General features: G+C 37.8%; 1 protein-coding gene across 2 annotated transcripts in view; it reads left to right on the plus strand.

Annotated features, from left to right (window-relative positions):
* The first annotated feature begins 12,322 nt into the window (after window positions 1-12,322).
* LOC150091797 (uncharacterized) overlaps window positions 12,323-15,888 on the plus strand; it is a 115,921-nt gene continuing 112,355 nt past the window's right edge. For both annotated transcript variants that reach the window (XM_090376985.1, XM_090376988.1), the window contains exon 1: window positions 12,323-12,500. In XM_090376985.1, coding sequence (XP_090233111.1) covers window positions 12,337-12,500 — 164 coding nt within the window. In that variant the 5' untranslated portion in view covers window positions 12,323-12,336. The remainder of the gene's footprint in view (window positions 12,501-15,888) is intronic.

The raw sequence follows: 15,888 nt of genomic DNA on the forward strand, positions 1-15,888 counted from the left end.
TGACGAGTCGAAGTTCCTGGTGCATCATGTTGATGGAAGGCTCAGAATTTGGCGAAAACCACACGATTCCATGGACCCCTCATGTATGACGACTGCTGTGCAAGATGGTGGGGGCAGTGATATGGTGTGGAGAATGTTTTCTTGGCACACGTTGGGTCCATTGATACCCATAGATTCACGTCTGAATGACATATCCTACCTAAAGATCGTTGCTGACCAAGTGCATCCGTTCACGTTGACAGTTTATTCTCAGACAGATGGTTACTTCTAGCAGGAAAATACGTCGGTGCACAAAGCCCGAATCACTATGAAATGGTTCCAGGAACGTGACTGTGGACATGTGTTTTTGTAATGGGCGGCACCTAGAACGTCAGTTCATCTCCGCCTCGTATCTCTGTGAAGAACAGTACCACTGTAGAAGGGCCAGAAATAAGTAGTGTATGTTTGTGTGTATTATGTGTGTGTTCTGTTGTTGTGTCTGACCGCTTGGCTACCCAGAATCATCAGTCACCTGGACAGATGATTCTGGGTACTCGTCCACACCACGGGAAGGTGGGCCAGTCTCAATGGAGCTCGCACTGTCTCAATTCGAGACTCTGACCCACCTGATGTTGGCAAAAGATGGGCCAGATTCCTCTGGGGGCCCACTCCAGAGGAGAAAAAAAAAAAAAAAAAAAAAAAAGGATTTCCCGTGGTGTTAAAAAAAAAATAAAATAAAATAAAATAAAATAAAATAAATAATAAACAAATAAATAAAAGTAAATGAATAAATAAATAAATAAATAGAAAATAAATGAATAAACTAATAAAAAAAAAAATAAATAAAAAAATAAAAATAAAAAAAAAAAAATAATAAATAAATAAATAAAAAAATAAATAAAAATAAATATAAAAAAAAAAAAAAAAAATTTGGGAATGTTGCTCCCTATTGAGTAGCTTCACCAGACAAAGAAGTAGAATTATTCGTAGACGTATAACAAATTCTTCTTCTTGTGAAAACATCGGATGCAAACTGCTGAAGAGCAACATAAGAATTCTTGTCTCCCACCAGCAAAGTTTCATGCCCATGAGAGAGTGTAGAAACTGACGAACGAAGAACATCTCTAAAGTCATTATACAGCGGACATTCAAATAAAATGTGGCTCCAATTTTCATTTTCCCCGCATTGACAAGCTTCCGTCCTAGAAAGACCAAAACGACATAGTTTTTCGTTAAGAGATCCATGTCCCGTTAAGAGGAAGGATGTATATAAATCCAAAGAGAACCAGACAGGTTTCTGCTTTACACAAAAGGTCACCTCAGGGAAAAAAGTCCTAGTAACAGATCCGACAGATGACGTATCCCAGCGTGTCTGCCATAGATTTATCATTTCATTCCACAAACGATTACGTTCTTGCTTAATATCTGAATTAATGTTCAGAACCAAACCCATAAATTCAGTTGATAGTTGGTTTTTTAACCTATAACAAAGACCTCTGTAAGCAACGTGAAGGTCCAATGGCAATACACCTGCAAGAACCTGCAGTGCAGAAGTTGAAACAGTACGACAAGCTCTTAACATACATAATAATATTGTGCGTTGCATAGTAGCCAACTTCAATCGAAATTTAACAGTTCTAAGCCTGTGAAACCATACACCTGCCGCATAAGTAGCCATAGGAAGGAATACGGCATTATAATAAATTCTAATGGTACGTCTAGAAAGTCCCCAGTCTGAACGAGAAATTTTTACAATAGCGCCAGTGAATCTTCTGATCTTTGTTGTTACATTATTTAAATGAGAGACAAAATTAAGCTTTGAGTCGATTGTAATCCCAAGTAATTTAGTTTCAGAGACAAGTGGAATCCTGTTATTATTAATCTTCACTAAAGGGGGTCGTTGAGGGTTTAAATGTGATCCAAAGATCATCATTTTAGTCTTAGACAAACTTATTGTCAATTTATTATCCACTGTCCATTGAAATAAATTTTGTAAGACATCATTGGCATTACTTTCGATAGCAGATCTAGATGAACCATGAATTAAGATAGTGAGATCGTCGGCATAAGCGATGATTTTAGTGCTACTGAAACAACGGGAAATCCAATCCTGTAATACCATATTCCATATAAGAGGCCCTAAGATAGATCCCTGGGGACATCCTCGTGAGACTTCTCTAGACACCTCCTGAAATTTAGATTTCACTAAAATGTGACGATTACTGAAATAGCTTGCGAACAGATGGTACAGTTGCTGAGAGCATCCAGCTGATCGTAACCGTTCGAGAGCACTCTGCCACCATAGAGAATCAAATGCGCCCTCGAAATCAACAAAGGTAGCTAACGTGTACTTTGATGTTGAATTCTCAATGCTGCGAGCAAATTCAACAAGTGCATCTTCACAAGACTTCCCTACACAGAACCCGTATTGATTAGAGGACACCATATTTTTCGACTGAAGAAGATCAGTAACACGCAGAGTCATTAGGCGCTCTAGCAACTTCCCAAGATTTGGCAAAAGTGCAATAGGCCTATAAGATCTAGGATTTAATGCTGGTTTATCTGGTTTTTTAATCAGTTTTAAAAGCGCAATTTTCCACATATCAGGAAAGAGACCTTCTTGAAGACATTTATTAAAAAGTAAAAGCAGTACTTGTGGACGCAATTTGAAAAATCGCAAAATAAATGTATTTTCAACCAGATCTATCCCTGGACATTTCTTAATATTAATCTTTTTAGCAACAGAGGTTAACTCATCAATGGTAAATTCTTCTGTCTGAATATTGGTGGTATAAAGCGAATTTGCAACTCGAATATTTGAATGTACAACAGAATCAGTAGTTAGATCATCCACCGGGAATAGTCTGTCAAGAATAACATTAACTGTATTTATCCAATCAGTAGTCTCCAGGAAATCTTCTTTCACAGTGCCGTATACGTCTAAAGAGTGAATCTTATTACGAGCTATCTTATAAATAAGACCCCAAGGATTATCATTACCAGCACTGTGAACAAACTCCTTCCATGTTTCCCGTTTACGTGTGGCTATAGCCTTTACATAACGTTGTTTGAGTAAAATGTATTGAGAGTAAAAATAAGCTACTTCATCAGAATGCCAATCCCTACGTCGACGCTGATATTTTCGACGGGCTTGATGTACCTTTTTCCTTAAAGAAGACAATTCTGAGGTCCACCAGGAACAGGTCTTTAAACTAATCTTTTTCTTGCTGGCCGATTTGTAAGAGGCCTTAAGTAATGACTGGCGTAATAAGGCAGCAATTCCAGCAGCCGTAAAAGAGTGAAGAGACGAAAAGTCTTGTTCAGGGAAATCTGCAGAAATGGATGAGTCAAATAATTCCCAGTTTATATGATTTATAGAAAATCTAACTAAAGCTGGCTGTAGTAAAAATTGATCTCCAGGTTTAGAAAAATCAGTAACAACAAAAAATAGAACCCGATGATCACTTGTTGTCCAATCAGTAATCACCATCCAATCACGAACAATTGCTTTAAAATTAAAATTAGTTAATGTCACATCAATATTTGATTCTCCAACAGAGCTGGAAAAGGTTGTTACTTCTTGAGGTAGGTTTATTACATTTAAGCTGTTATTAATAATAAATTCCTCCAACATATGACCACGACGATCACTTCCATTACTGAACCAGAGTGGAGATTTAGCATTTACGTCACAAGTTATTAAGACATTCTGTGGACCCAAGAAATTTAAAGTTGTTTCTAGATAATTCAGGGATAAATTAAAATCTTCTGAGGGAGGGCAATATAGAGAAATTAAATAAAAATTCAAATTCAAATATGTAACCAAAATACAAGTAGCCGTTCTATTGCATAAACCATTGATTATAGTGATATCAAGCTGACTATTTAACACCACAATACATGTTTTAAGTTCCTCAGAGACCGGTTGAATTATACGGGCAGTGAGTGGAAATCCCGTTACCTTTGGAGTATATGCAGGTTGCACTTTAACAGTATAAGGCTCTTGAATTGCAATAATATCAATAGCATTTTGCTCAGCAGACACTCGAATTTCGTCCGATACTGCTCTAGAACGCTGACCGTTAATTTGCATAATCCTAATACCAGCAAGCAAAGACACAGGAGAATCAGCAAGAACATTATTATCTCCAATAACAGCTCCATCTCCGGGAATAAAACTTCTATTGGTATTATTATAACTATTATTCATTGGCGGTCCTTAATCGTGCCGTCGGTAATGCCCGTAAGTACTCGGGACACGTGCCGTCCCTAACCGAGTGCTGATATTCCTTCCTACGTCTCTTACAGTTGATACAACTAGGTGGCTCTTCCTTAAATGGACACTCATTAAATACGTGCCCACTTCGAGCACAATGTCCACAAGACGGGGACTCATGCGAACAATATTGGGTAGTATGTCCATATTGGGTAGTATGTCCATATTGGGTAGTATGTCCATACCCAAGACACAGAAAACATTTAGTGACTATCGTATAAGGACGGTGCTTATGAGAACTCCAAGTCAAAAACAACCTGTCCAGGGAGGACACATATTTATAAATTTTAGGTGAGAAGCTAACAACCCAATGAACTAGCGATGACGACCTGGCCTGAGTAGTAAAACGAAAAACTGTTCGTTGCTTCACTTCTTCTAATGTGAAACCGTAATCTATCAAGTTCTTGTTATAAAGATTATCCACAATATCGTCCTTTGAAAGATCCCGTGGGACGTCATAAATTATGACTGATGGATTACCTTTACGAGGAACGCCAGTGATCACTCCAGCTTCGGAAAACGCCGCCGTTGAAGTTAAGCAGTCCAAATCTGATTTCGTAGCTGTTTCCACAACCACTCCTCGATTGCGAACAAGTCGTGACTGACTTTTCTGCAGGCCTACACCTCCGTCGCTGCAGGCCTACACCTCCGTCGAATCTCAAGGAACTGTGTGGATATAAATGTCTGCATGGTACTCCATTCCTGCACAATGTTTTCATCTTGTTCAATCCATGCCTAGACGAATTCAGGCTGTTTTGGAAGCTAAAGGAGGCTCAACACGCTACTAGGTAGATGTACCTAATAAAGTGGCAGCACAGTGCATTTCCGAATATAATTAAAAGGGACATCTTTTTTTTCACGGACCACTTTTTCGAACACCCTGTATGTACGATGCAATATGGCTGAAGTTAATGTTTAATGTCCTACAAAATCGAAAAGATGCCTTTCTTTCAGAGGGGCGCAGCAAAGTTTCTTTTGCTGCCCTAATAAATATTCATAAATCTTGCTACCCATAATCAAATTTTGCTACTAACTGCCCCTACAGGAAGCACGTCCTTCAGCTTTCAGACACAGTTGCCTCTCCGTCGCACATCTAAAATGACTCCACACTAGTTGCATCCACTACTACACTGCTGGATAAAATTAACAGAACATGTAGAAAACATAGTGTAACTCGTGAGACTTGCGATGAAGTGAGACAAAATTTGGTATGCCATAGAATAAGGATGATATGAGGAGACAGCGCGAAACCTCGGGCAAGTATGTCACATTTATAAGGGTTATATAAGTATTAGCAAGGTCACATCAGAGAAGTCGATACAAGATGCCCGAAACTATGGTCACATGACAACGTACAGCGCGTGATTCCCTCAACGGCGCAATATGCCTGACAGCGGTGAATCATGTTCGATATAAGATTCTGTGGCAATAAATCCCATTCTTCCACAAGCGCAGACCTCGGTCACTTGGTGAGCTTAGCTCACCAAGTGACAGAGGAGTTCGCTGTCGGCGTGCAATGCGAGACGCCCAAAGGCGTCACACGCATGTTCGATCGGATTAAGTCTATGTGATTGTGCTGGCCATGACAGTTATTGGATATCTTCACTTTCAAGATATCCAATTCCTCCACCACTTCAGCTCTATGTATAATCACATTGTCGCGCATGAAAAGAAAATCTGAGCCAATGGCATCCCTAAAAAAAAATCACACATAGCGTTCGAGGATCTGTTCTCTGTACCTCTGCGCAGTTACGGTATCCCTATCAACAACATGGAGGAGCGCTGCCGTTGATCATTATTCCGCCCCGCACGAAAACACCGCCTCCACCTAAGTGCCCCTTTGCTTGATGTTGGAGGGATGATACCGTATTTATTTATTATATAATTTTAATTATTTTTAATGCATGTTTAATAAATTGCTTTATTTATCTCTTTTATTTTATTATTTTTCTTTCGGCTTGTATGACAGACTTGAGGTTACTTTCTTGCATCATTTTGTCAATTCTAATACTAATAAAAGAGGGAAGCCTTGCGAAAGGCTTAACATCTTTTGGAGCTTACGTGCTCGAAAAGGCCTCAATAAGTTCCTTGTGCCAACGACAAAACTAAATTCATTCCATTTGAGCCTCTTGTTGCGCAGATGAAAATGTGTGTTTTGAATGTGTCACATTATGGATTGGCCTCATTTTTGTATACTATGATCTCTCTCTCTCTGCGAGAACTCGGATTTTCATCCAATAAAACAGGCAGAACTCACCACTATAGAGATACTCCTAGACGTTGATCCTTTGTCACAAAAGCAACTGAACTTCAAAATAACTAATAATTTATAATTAAACAAAGTTATTGTTAGAGGTATCTATTTCAAACAAAACACTTAACAATGGCAAATCTTTTATATGGGAATACGTTTGAAATCCGTTCATCCAGCATCCATGAGGTAGCAGAAGTGCTGAATTATCAGATGATCCAAATTACTGGATATTTATGTACAAGCTGATAATTTTATTCGCATAATTGCAGCCGAAATCAGTTGCAAAGTTGCCTTACGTTATACACCAATGAGCCAAAACATTATGACCACCTACCTAATATGATGTTGGTCCTCCACATGTAGCCAAAACAGCTCGTAACCGGTGAGGCATGTATGCTACATGATTTCTAAATGTGTCTTATGGTATCTGGTACCAACACGTAACCGGCAGATCCTTTAACTTCTGTAAAGTCTGTGGTTCAGACGCCGCAGATCGGAGTTGCTGTTCCAACACAAATCGCAGATGCTCGATATGATTGATGTCTGGGGAATTTGGAGGCCAGGGAAATACCTGGAAGTCTTCATGTTCCGCGTACCAGTCTCGAACAATCTGGGCAGTGTGGCATGGCGCATTATCCTGCTGAAAGACGGCACCACGAGAGGGGAAGGCCGTTGCCAAGAAAGGATGTACTTGGTCAGCAATTTATCAAATTATTATTTTAGGGTTGACCGTAATTGAATACATTAACCCGTATTTGTGTCTGTAAATTGCGTGTGTTCTATGGTCGATTTGCCTGTTTTGCTGGACGAAAAAACCCCAGTTTCTTGGGAGAAAAACCTTGCTGTCCATGCCTGAGACCGACTAACCCAGCCACTAAGTGAAAAAGCCCACTAAAGTTCCTCGCGTCGTCGTCGGGATTCGAACCCGGGCCTTTTTCACCAGGTGTGGGGAGGACGGTGACGATACCACTGTGCTAACGGCGCAGACAGTAATGATGTTTAGGAAGGTGGTAGATGTCAGAGTGCCCAGCACATGGATGGCTGCACCCAGGGTGTCCCAGCAGAACATCGCCCAAAGCATGACACCGCCGCCACGGGATTGTTTTATTCCCACGGCGCATCCAATCCATTACTTCCCCAGATAAACGACGCACACGTACCTGACCATCCACATGGTGCAATAGGAAACGTGATTCATCGGACCAGACGACCTTCTTCCAATCACTCAAGGTCCAGATTCGATGCTCACGTGCCGATTGTAGGCGCTGTCGCCGGTGAACCGTGGTTTGCATGGGCACTCGAGCGGCCGCGGCTACGCAGCCCCAATTTCAGCAGGGTTCGATATACTGTGTGAATTGTTGGGACACATTACTCCAGTCACCAGCATTCCAATTACGGGCGAGTTGCGCCACAGCCTAGGCGCCTCCGTAGCCAGGTGGGAAGGAGCAGCACTGCGTAGCACACGCTTCTTGAGTAGACCGGGGTTCGAGCCCGTCACCACCAAATACGGAGGATGCGGAAAGATCTGGGAATGACCACCACATATTCCCGGAGCGATATGGCCTTAGTTGCTAATGCTCCTAAAAACCAAAAATAACAAAATAACAATAGCGCCACAGCCGCCCTACCGTTGCCACATACCATCCGGGAGAGCCTTTGCTCACCTCGATGAGCCGTGGTCGTCCAACACCTCGCCAGCGGTTCGTGGGTTTTTCCTCCTCGGACCACTTTCAGTAGGTACTAACTAACCACGGCTGACCATGAGTATTCCATCAGCCGTGCCGTTTCGGATATGCTTGACCCAGTCGTCTGGCCATTACATTTTGTCCTTTCTCAAACTCGCTTAAATCCGCTGCTTTCCCATCTGAAGAACAAGAGTAGCACTGATTAACAGAGCTCAGTATCAAGTGTTTTTTAAATCGTGTTTCGACCCGCGCACGCGCCGTAGTTCACCTGTATTTGCTTCGATTTGCATAATGAATCGCTGGTCGTAATGTTTTGGCTCATCGGTGTCTGCTGTAAGTGTTAACCATTTGGTGTTGTTTCTGAATGACTTATCCATGTCTCATTATCAGTTACTGTGCGACTAAGAAATTTTTCACTGTATCTCTGAAACCGCGACGAAATTTCTAATTATTAATGTTTTAAAGTAGGAAGGTCACGGTATCGTAGCCAAGATTTTTTGTCAACAGGTGCAATCACTGAAAAAAATTGCTTAATGCTAACTTACAGTAATGATTTCGTTCCTAAATTGAGGTTTACAGACCTCATTTCTTAGTTTTCAATTATTTATTTGCTTTATTTTTTTCTTGGTAAATTACAAATTACCGTATTTTCCGGACAATAACATCCAATTTTTGTCTTGGAAAATGTTGCTGAAAATTCTCCTGCATCTTATGAAACTAGCTATATACAATGATATTTTATCTTTAGACAAGGCTGAAAAAAGTATGTCTAAAGCGGCAATTATCCTCTGAAAAGCTAGCATTTTTTTTATTGTTTGGCCATTTTCGGACCACTGTAAAGGGAAAAAACAAACAAAACGATTGCTGAATTAAATACACAGTTAACTGCAAATCCAGAGACCTTAGCAGCAGCCATTCATGCACGAGGAGTGAATCAATTGAACGGCAATATGAAATCACAATTTGACCAAAAGGACGAATGGAGCAACTAATAATTTCACAAGAGATGGTACAAAATTCATGATAGTGAAACATGAGATAGTTGCCGTCTTTCAAGATATTTTGAATCGCAGTGCTCTTGATAATACTGCACTCTTGAAATACAAATACTTGATAATACTACTCTCTGAAGAATGGAACTGTTAGTGAGTAGTTGGACAGTAGCGATGACGAGATTTGTAATTCTACGACAAACAAAAGCTTAGTTCTACTGACCTTTTATTTTAGTAAGAACTCGTCAATTTGTATTTAAAATGTATGCAACAAAAATTTTTACCCCAAAATTTGACTTCTAAAACGTCCTGGCTTGTGGTCCAGTGTATCTTATGTCAGAAGCGTATGGTAATTAAAGTTCCAAGGGCGAAATTATGCTTATGAAAGCTAAAAAAATTGTCTAGAGACCCTTGACAACTCTTGATCCAGGATAAATTAATAATAAATTCATGTTTATACTCCGTAAGGCAGAAACCAAAAGAGTTTGCAACTTCATTGTAACGGTTTTATTGCAGCCGATTTATAAGCACGAGAAATTTTATTTGGGGGTGGGTTCCACATCGATTCACATAATTCTTTGGGATATTCCCTCCCACCTAGTGACCCTCTGACAAACAGAGCACTTAACAATAGATTTACCAGGTACACTTTTTGTGAAAACTTTCTACCCCCAGTGTAGGAATTGGGCACGTTCTTTAGACACAGTGTATAAATAATTAATTAATTATCCCTTTATACGCTGGTCTGCGCGGTTTTTCGATGGAAACAGGCAAATCGACCAGAGAACACACGCAATTTACAGACGCCAGGGATAGATTAAATAACCTTCGGGATTGACCCTAATGAAATGGTTTAGTTTTTTATATTCTTGACAGCCGAAGTCAGAAGAGTTCACAACTTCACTGTAGCTGTTTTTGTTGCAGCCGACATAACAGTGTAGCAGCAGAGCCGGATTTAACTTTGTTGTGGCCCTAAGCTATAACTTGTACGAGGCCCTTCACCAGTTCACTGTGACAATATTAAAAAAGAATTTTTAAGGTGGAGCGAAGCCCCTTTTAATATGAGGCCCTAAGCTGTAGCTTGTTTAGCGTATGTGTAAATTCGGCCCTGTGCGGCAGCTAACAATGACTGTGTGCTCTTTGTGGAAGCAAATGGGCTCGATTTTGCAATGTGTGGATTTGCATTCGCGCCCTTAACTCCGGACTACAGCCAGACCTCGATCCGTTTATGAAAAATGTATGGAGTTCATAAAAGTCGTTTTTGGAGTGCAAGGGAGAAAATAATTTAAAAAAAAAATACTCAAATTGTGTTTTGCGCGTCATTATTTTAGTTATCCCTAATATTCCCTCTGAATGGACGTATACGAATATTTTGTTTAGGGCCAACTAATTTATAAATGCACTCCTGAAAGTTTCAGTATTGATGTTTGCAAATGCGACAATGGAAATGCTTAATATGTCTTAATTCTAAAGAAGTTGGAGCAGGATAGAAAAAAAAGGGGTTAGGCTTCAGAACATGGTGACCACTTTGCGAACGTAGCCAGGGCGTAGCTTACCCCTAGGCAACTAAGGCAATTGCCTAGGATCTGTAAAATCATGGGGCCCGATCGCCTAGAATCATAAAAAATATATATTTTTTATTTATAACTCAAAAAACACAAACTACCATAGTGCCCTCTGTCGCTGCGAGAACCTTAAAACTACGGGTGAGGAGACACAATTGTTTTTCCTCGGATAAGCAGAAACAATTATTATTATCATTAGCCTTATGCTGCAAGGAAGCCTGAGGCTTATGCTGCACCAGCAAAAAAAAAAATTCTAAATTACCCTGAGAGAGTCAGAAATAGAGGGGATTCATCAAGAAAGAGAAGAATGATAATATCCAGCTCAGGAACCTGGGTGTGCCAAGCCCATACTCACCAGATGTGAGCCCCTCAGGTTTGTTTTTCCTTGGCGATTACGGCTGTGAAAAAAAAAAAAAAACGCCTTCTTCCGGAAGCTTTCATCTGTATCAAATAACAAATATTCAACTGTATGGTATTAAACAAACAGCCGCCTCATCTTAGAGCAGAACTGTTTGTTGTTTTGGTTTTTAGGAGCATTAGCAACTAAGGCCATATTGCTCCGGGGTATGCGGTGGTCATTCCCTGACCTTTCCGTATTTGGTGGTGACGGACTCGAACCCCGGTCTAATCAAGAAGCGTGTGCTACGCACTGCTGCTCCTTCCCACCTGGTTACGGAGACGCAGCAGAACAGTATAATGTCAGTTATTTAAAAAGCAGTTCCAAACAAGAATTATTGACAAGATGACTTTTTGAATGCGCACATGGCTTCACAAAACGGCACCAAAACCGATCCATTTATCATTATTATTGTTATTAATCCAAAAACATTAAATGTCATTTCATAATAAGCATTTTTTTCAGGGGCCCCAAAAATACTTTTGCCTAAAACCCGCATATCCTCAAGTTAGGTCCTGGGCGCGACTTCTTTTGCTTGAATCCGTCCCGAATTGCTTTCTTTTTCTTTTTCTCGCCGAAGTGTACGCATGTTCTACAATATAACAAAAAAAATAATAATAAATAATAATAAATAAATTAATTAATTAATTAAATAAAAATTATTGCTCTGACGTAAAATTTTTACCAATCTTCAAAATAAATAAATAAATAATAATTAATTAAACAATAAGTAGCGTGCTGGCTTACTGCGATGTCAGATTATTAGATTTTCGGTCCATTACATGTCGGAATATTGGACTTTCACTATGTATAAAATTTTATACTTTTGTGACAAAATTGAAGAGAATTTCAAAAGATATTACTGTACTTACATTGTACTAGAAAATATTATTCGAGTATGTCACAAGGTTGCCTATCAAAATCAAACTTCTCTGATATGTCGTCGGCGAGCATGCTGGTTAATATTTAATGGACAGTTTCAAAATTTTGTTTCTAAGTTATAGGCTTGAAGATATTGTGTCAGTATTTGATTTTTGAAGCGAACTCTCTGAAAGAATTTCGTACTGACATTGTAATACTCAAATTTTGATGAAAGTTGTTATTTAACAAGTGTCACTGATAGCAGCCGACTGGTTTTCTTCCGGAAGTTTTGCTGAGTTTTTGGCAACTTCCGGTTGTTGATGAGAAATGGCTTCCAGGAGAAGGACGCAGGAGGAGAGAAATTTAAAGACTTTGCGCGAACTTGCAGCTTCCCCAGCCAACAAACAGTGTTTTGACTGTCTTCAAAGAGGTCCAACTTATGTAAATGTTACGATAGGTTCTTTTGTTTGTACGTCATGCAGCGGTATTTTGTAAGTATATATTTGTACCAGCTGATCGTTTTTAACTTTAGAACGATTTTTAGATAGAATCACCTTGCCTAAAAAAGAAACTGAATTCGAAGCTAGCTATTTAAAAAAAAAAATCAAAACATATAAATGTAAGTATTATAAAGTCTTTTGATATCATTTGTAGTAGAGCATATCAATTTCTTCTTTGAAAGGTTTTTTTCTTATCCAAATTACCCTGTCATTCTTACTCAATTTCTTTTAACATCTCTCAGAATGTGACTAGTATTTTTTTTTTTTTTTTTTCTTCTTCTCAAGTGCCCTTTGCGTGTTTCGTATATTATTTACCGGTGAATTTAATCAGTTTTATATTGGAGAAATTTCAAAATTTCGTTTGCAATAAGATATTTTTAGAATGCATTTAGACAATGACTAAAAAATGATTACTCGCAAGTTTTTTCAGTTGGATCACTCAAACACTCTCCCCCCCCAGTTTTTAAAATAAATGCTTAGCTTAATATCATAAGCATTTCTGATATTTGCATTTAAGTTTTTTACTTGAGGACAGGTGGTGTTTGTCATAAAATCCGAAGTAAAGCAATGACTTAATCAAAGGATGAAGATTGTGAAAGTTGCAAAATACACAATTTGATGCAGAGATTGGACCATTGTGGGGCGTTCTTAGGGTATGCGGCGCCCGGGTGCCAATTTAAATTTGGCGCCCCCTTTAAAATTTTCTTCATATGTGTATGTAAGTTTCAGGTTTTCAGGCGCCCTTGAACGTTGACGCCGGGTGCAGTGCACCCCTTACGGGGAAACCTCTGGTGCCGTCAGACAATTAACACCCCTTACACCCTCGGGACGGCCTTCCCCTGGGACCATTAATTAAAGATATGAGTAAGATGTATTAAGTGTTTTTTCATGAAATACAAAGAATTTTTAAAGAACTGGGAAACTAACATTGACCACACCCACCCACTGATGTCTTAATATTGTAATTTCCCATTAGTTTTGAATACATTGGGTTTTTTTTTTTTTTTTTTTTTAGCATATTCAGAGCCTATTTGCTTATGAAACTGTTTATTATTAATAACAATAATAAATTATTATCATTATTCCATCTGTTTGGCTCTAAGTGTATTATAGTTCATACAAATATCATTCTTATTTTATTTTATTTTTTATCAGTAAAACTATGATATCTGTGTTTTGTCTCTTCCAACTTTTTCTGCTGCTTTGTGATTCATTACTACAGAATATACTAAGACTATATTCTGTACCAATTGCAAAGATAGCATAGAATGACATTTAGATTAACAATAAACATCTGCTCATATTAAAATGTGTTACTCAGGCTGCTTAAATTTGTTAACATCATTGATATAACTAGTATGCTATTATTTCAATTGTAAAATATTACTAAATGTGATTTTTGTGCATGGAAATTAATAATGACCAACTAAAAGTGAAATATCAGAATGTCTCTGCTTCTAATTCTCTGAGAACTTTGTAAGCTATTACACTTTAAAAGCATCATTGGTTTTTGCTCTGCTCTCTAACTGCTCTCCTCTGTAAGTTACTTGTTATCTCTTCAGGTCAAAGCATGTCATGTTTGGGCTCCAGATTTTGTTATAACTTCTCTGTGTCGTAGATTGACAGAGAAAAATAAAATTTCCATTCCAGTTTGAAGTGACTTTTAGAATGCACATCATATATATGCTTTTTAGAATGCACATCAACTTATGACACTCTTTAATATATACATATATATCATGTACCATAATATTTTAAAATAGAGGCAGGCAGCCTTTCCCACTACATGAGCTACTTTAAAAATAAATAAAATTAACCTATCACAATAGTTTATAAGTTTATCTCTATTTTAAACAAAACATGCTAGCTGTAGAATTTATTCTAATTATTATTATGAAAAATACATTATTTAGGTAGATGCATAAAAATTTGAAGTAAACTTAAAAACTAATCTGGTAAGTAACTTATGAAATTTCTTGCATTGGTATTCTCCAGAAAATTATATTTTTATTTCTGTGCATCACAATGAACGTTTTCCAACTCCTGCTTTAAACCATGTTGGTAAGGTCCTAAACAAGAAATCAGAAATCTATATAAGTAGTTATCACAAAAGTCCTTTTAATATTTTTTTTTCTAATAAATAATATTGAAATTATTTTTTTAGTTATAAAGTCATCTAAAAAGTGTATTTTACATGATACATTCAGAATTTCTTTCATTACTGCTTCTACCCCACCCCTATCCAGGTTTTATAGCTTTAAAAAAGGTGAAAACTCTGATAGCATGTTTCTAATTTTCATAAAAATGTTAATTTTTCTAATATTTATATAGAAATGATATAATTATAGTCAGTATCCTGTTTACTTAATCAGTAATTATTAATTAAGAGGTGAGTATCGATGATATAGTGACTTTGTCACTTGCAACCCATTTGAAAAGGTCTGGGTTCAAATCTCATTACTGTTTAAAGAAATTTCTTAAGTCTTTTGGTGTAAGGTTCAGGTTAGCCAATCTCAGGCTGAAGTATAGGGGTTCTTGTTTATACCCCAGCATGACTACTAGGTCAGAAGCATTTACATTATTTTGACAATGAATACATTGTCAAAATAATGTCAAGCTCACATGACTGCTAAATAACAATCATTATTTAGCAGTCATGTGAGCTTGAACCGTAGCCTAAAAGTGCATGTGCTTCTTCAACCTTGCACATGACCACTTGATTACATTGGGCTTCCCTATAAGTCATTATTTGGTGTTTGAACCCACAAATCATATAAACCAGGGTGTGAACAGGGTCCTGGTCAAAAATATGACATGAGGCCTTTTTGTTTAAAAAACAGCATATTACAGTCAATTGAATTTGTTTATTTCCAAGATAGTGTGCACTTTATAATTATCGGACTACAAAATATTAAGTACAAATTAACATTAACAAATGTGTCTAATGTATTTTCCTGCCAAATTTTCTATGACATCTGAGAAATCAGATTCTTTTTACAGCTCAATTTTCTATAAATAGTATGGGAGTACTACTCTTAACTGTTCCTGGATGATCTTTGAATACAGATAATTCGTAATCAGCTTTAACTTTGAAAAACTTTGTTCTGTTGATGCATCCATTACACGATAAATTGTTTTTTGTTTTATTAATATTTGTTAACATTATTCATAATACTACATATAGATTACTACATTTGATAAGAACATTCTTTTTAAACATTTCTTCTATTCTACAGTTAAGAAGAATAACATTACAAAAATTTTACTTGGGCTCCAAAATAATTCTATGAATTGTTTTGGAGCACAACTAAAATTTTTGTTTTATGATCTCCAATACAGTGGACAATCAGTATTGCACTTGCCATTGATCTAACTGAAG

The sequence above is a fragment of the Mastigoproctus giganteus genome, chromosome 1 (genome assembly GCF_048544385.1).
Source record: "Mastigoproctus giganteus isolate SK-2022 chromosome 1, ASM4854438v1, whole genome shotgun sequence".
In the NCBI taxonomy this organism is placed as follows: domain Eukaryota; kingdom Metazoa; phylum Arthropoda; class Arachnida; order Uropygi; family Thelyphonidae; genus Mastigoproctus; species Mastigoproctus giganteus.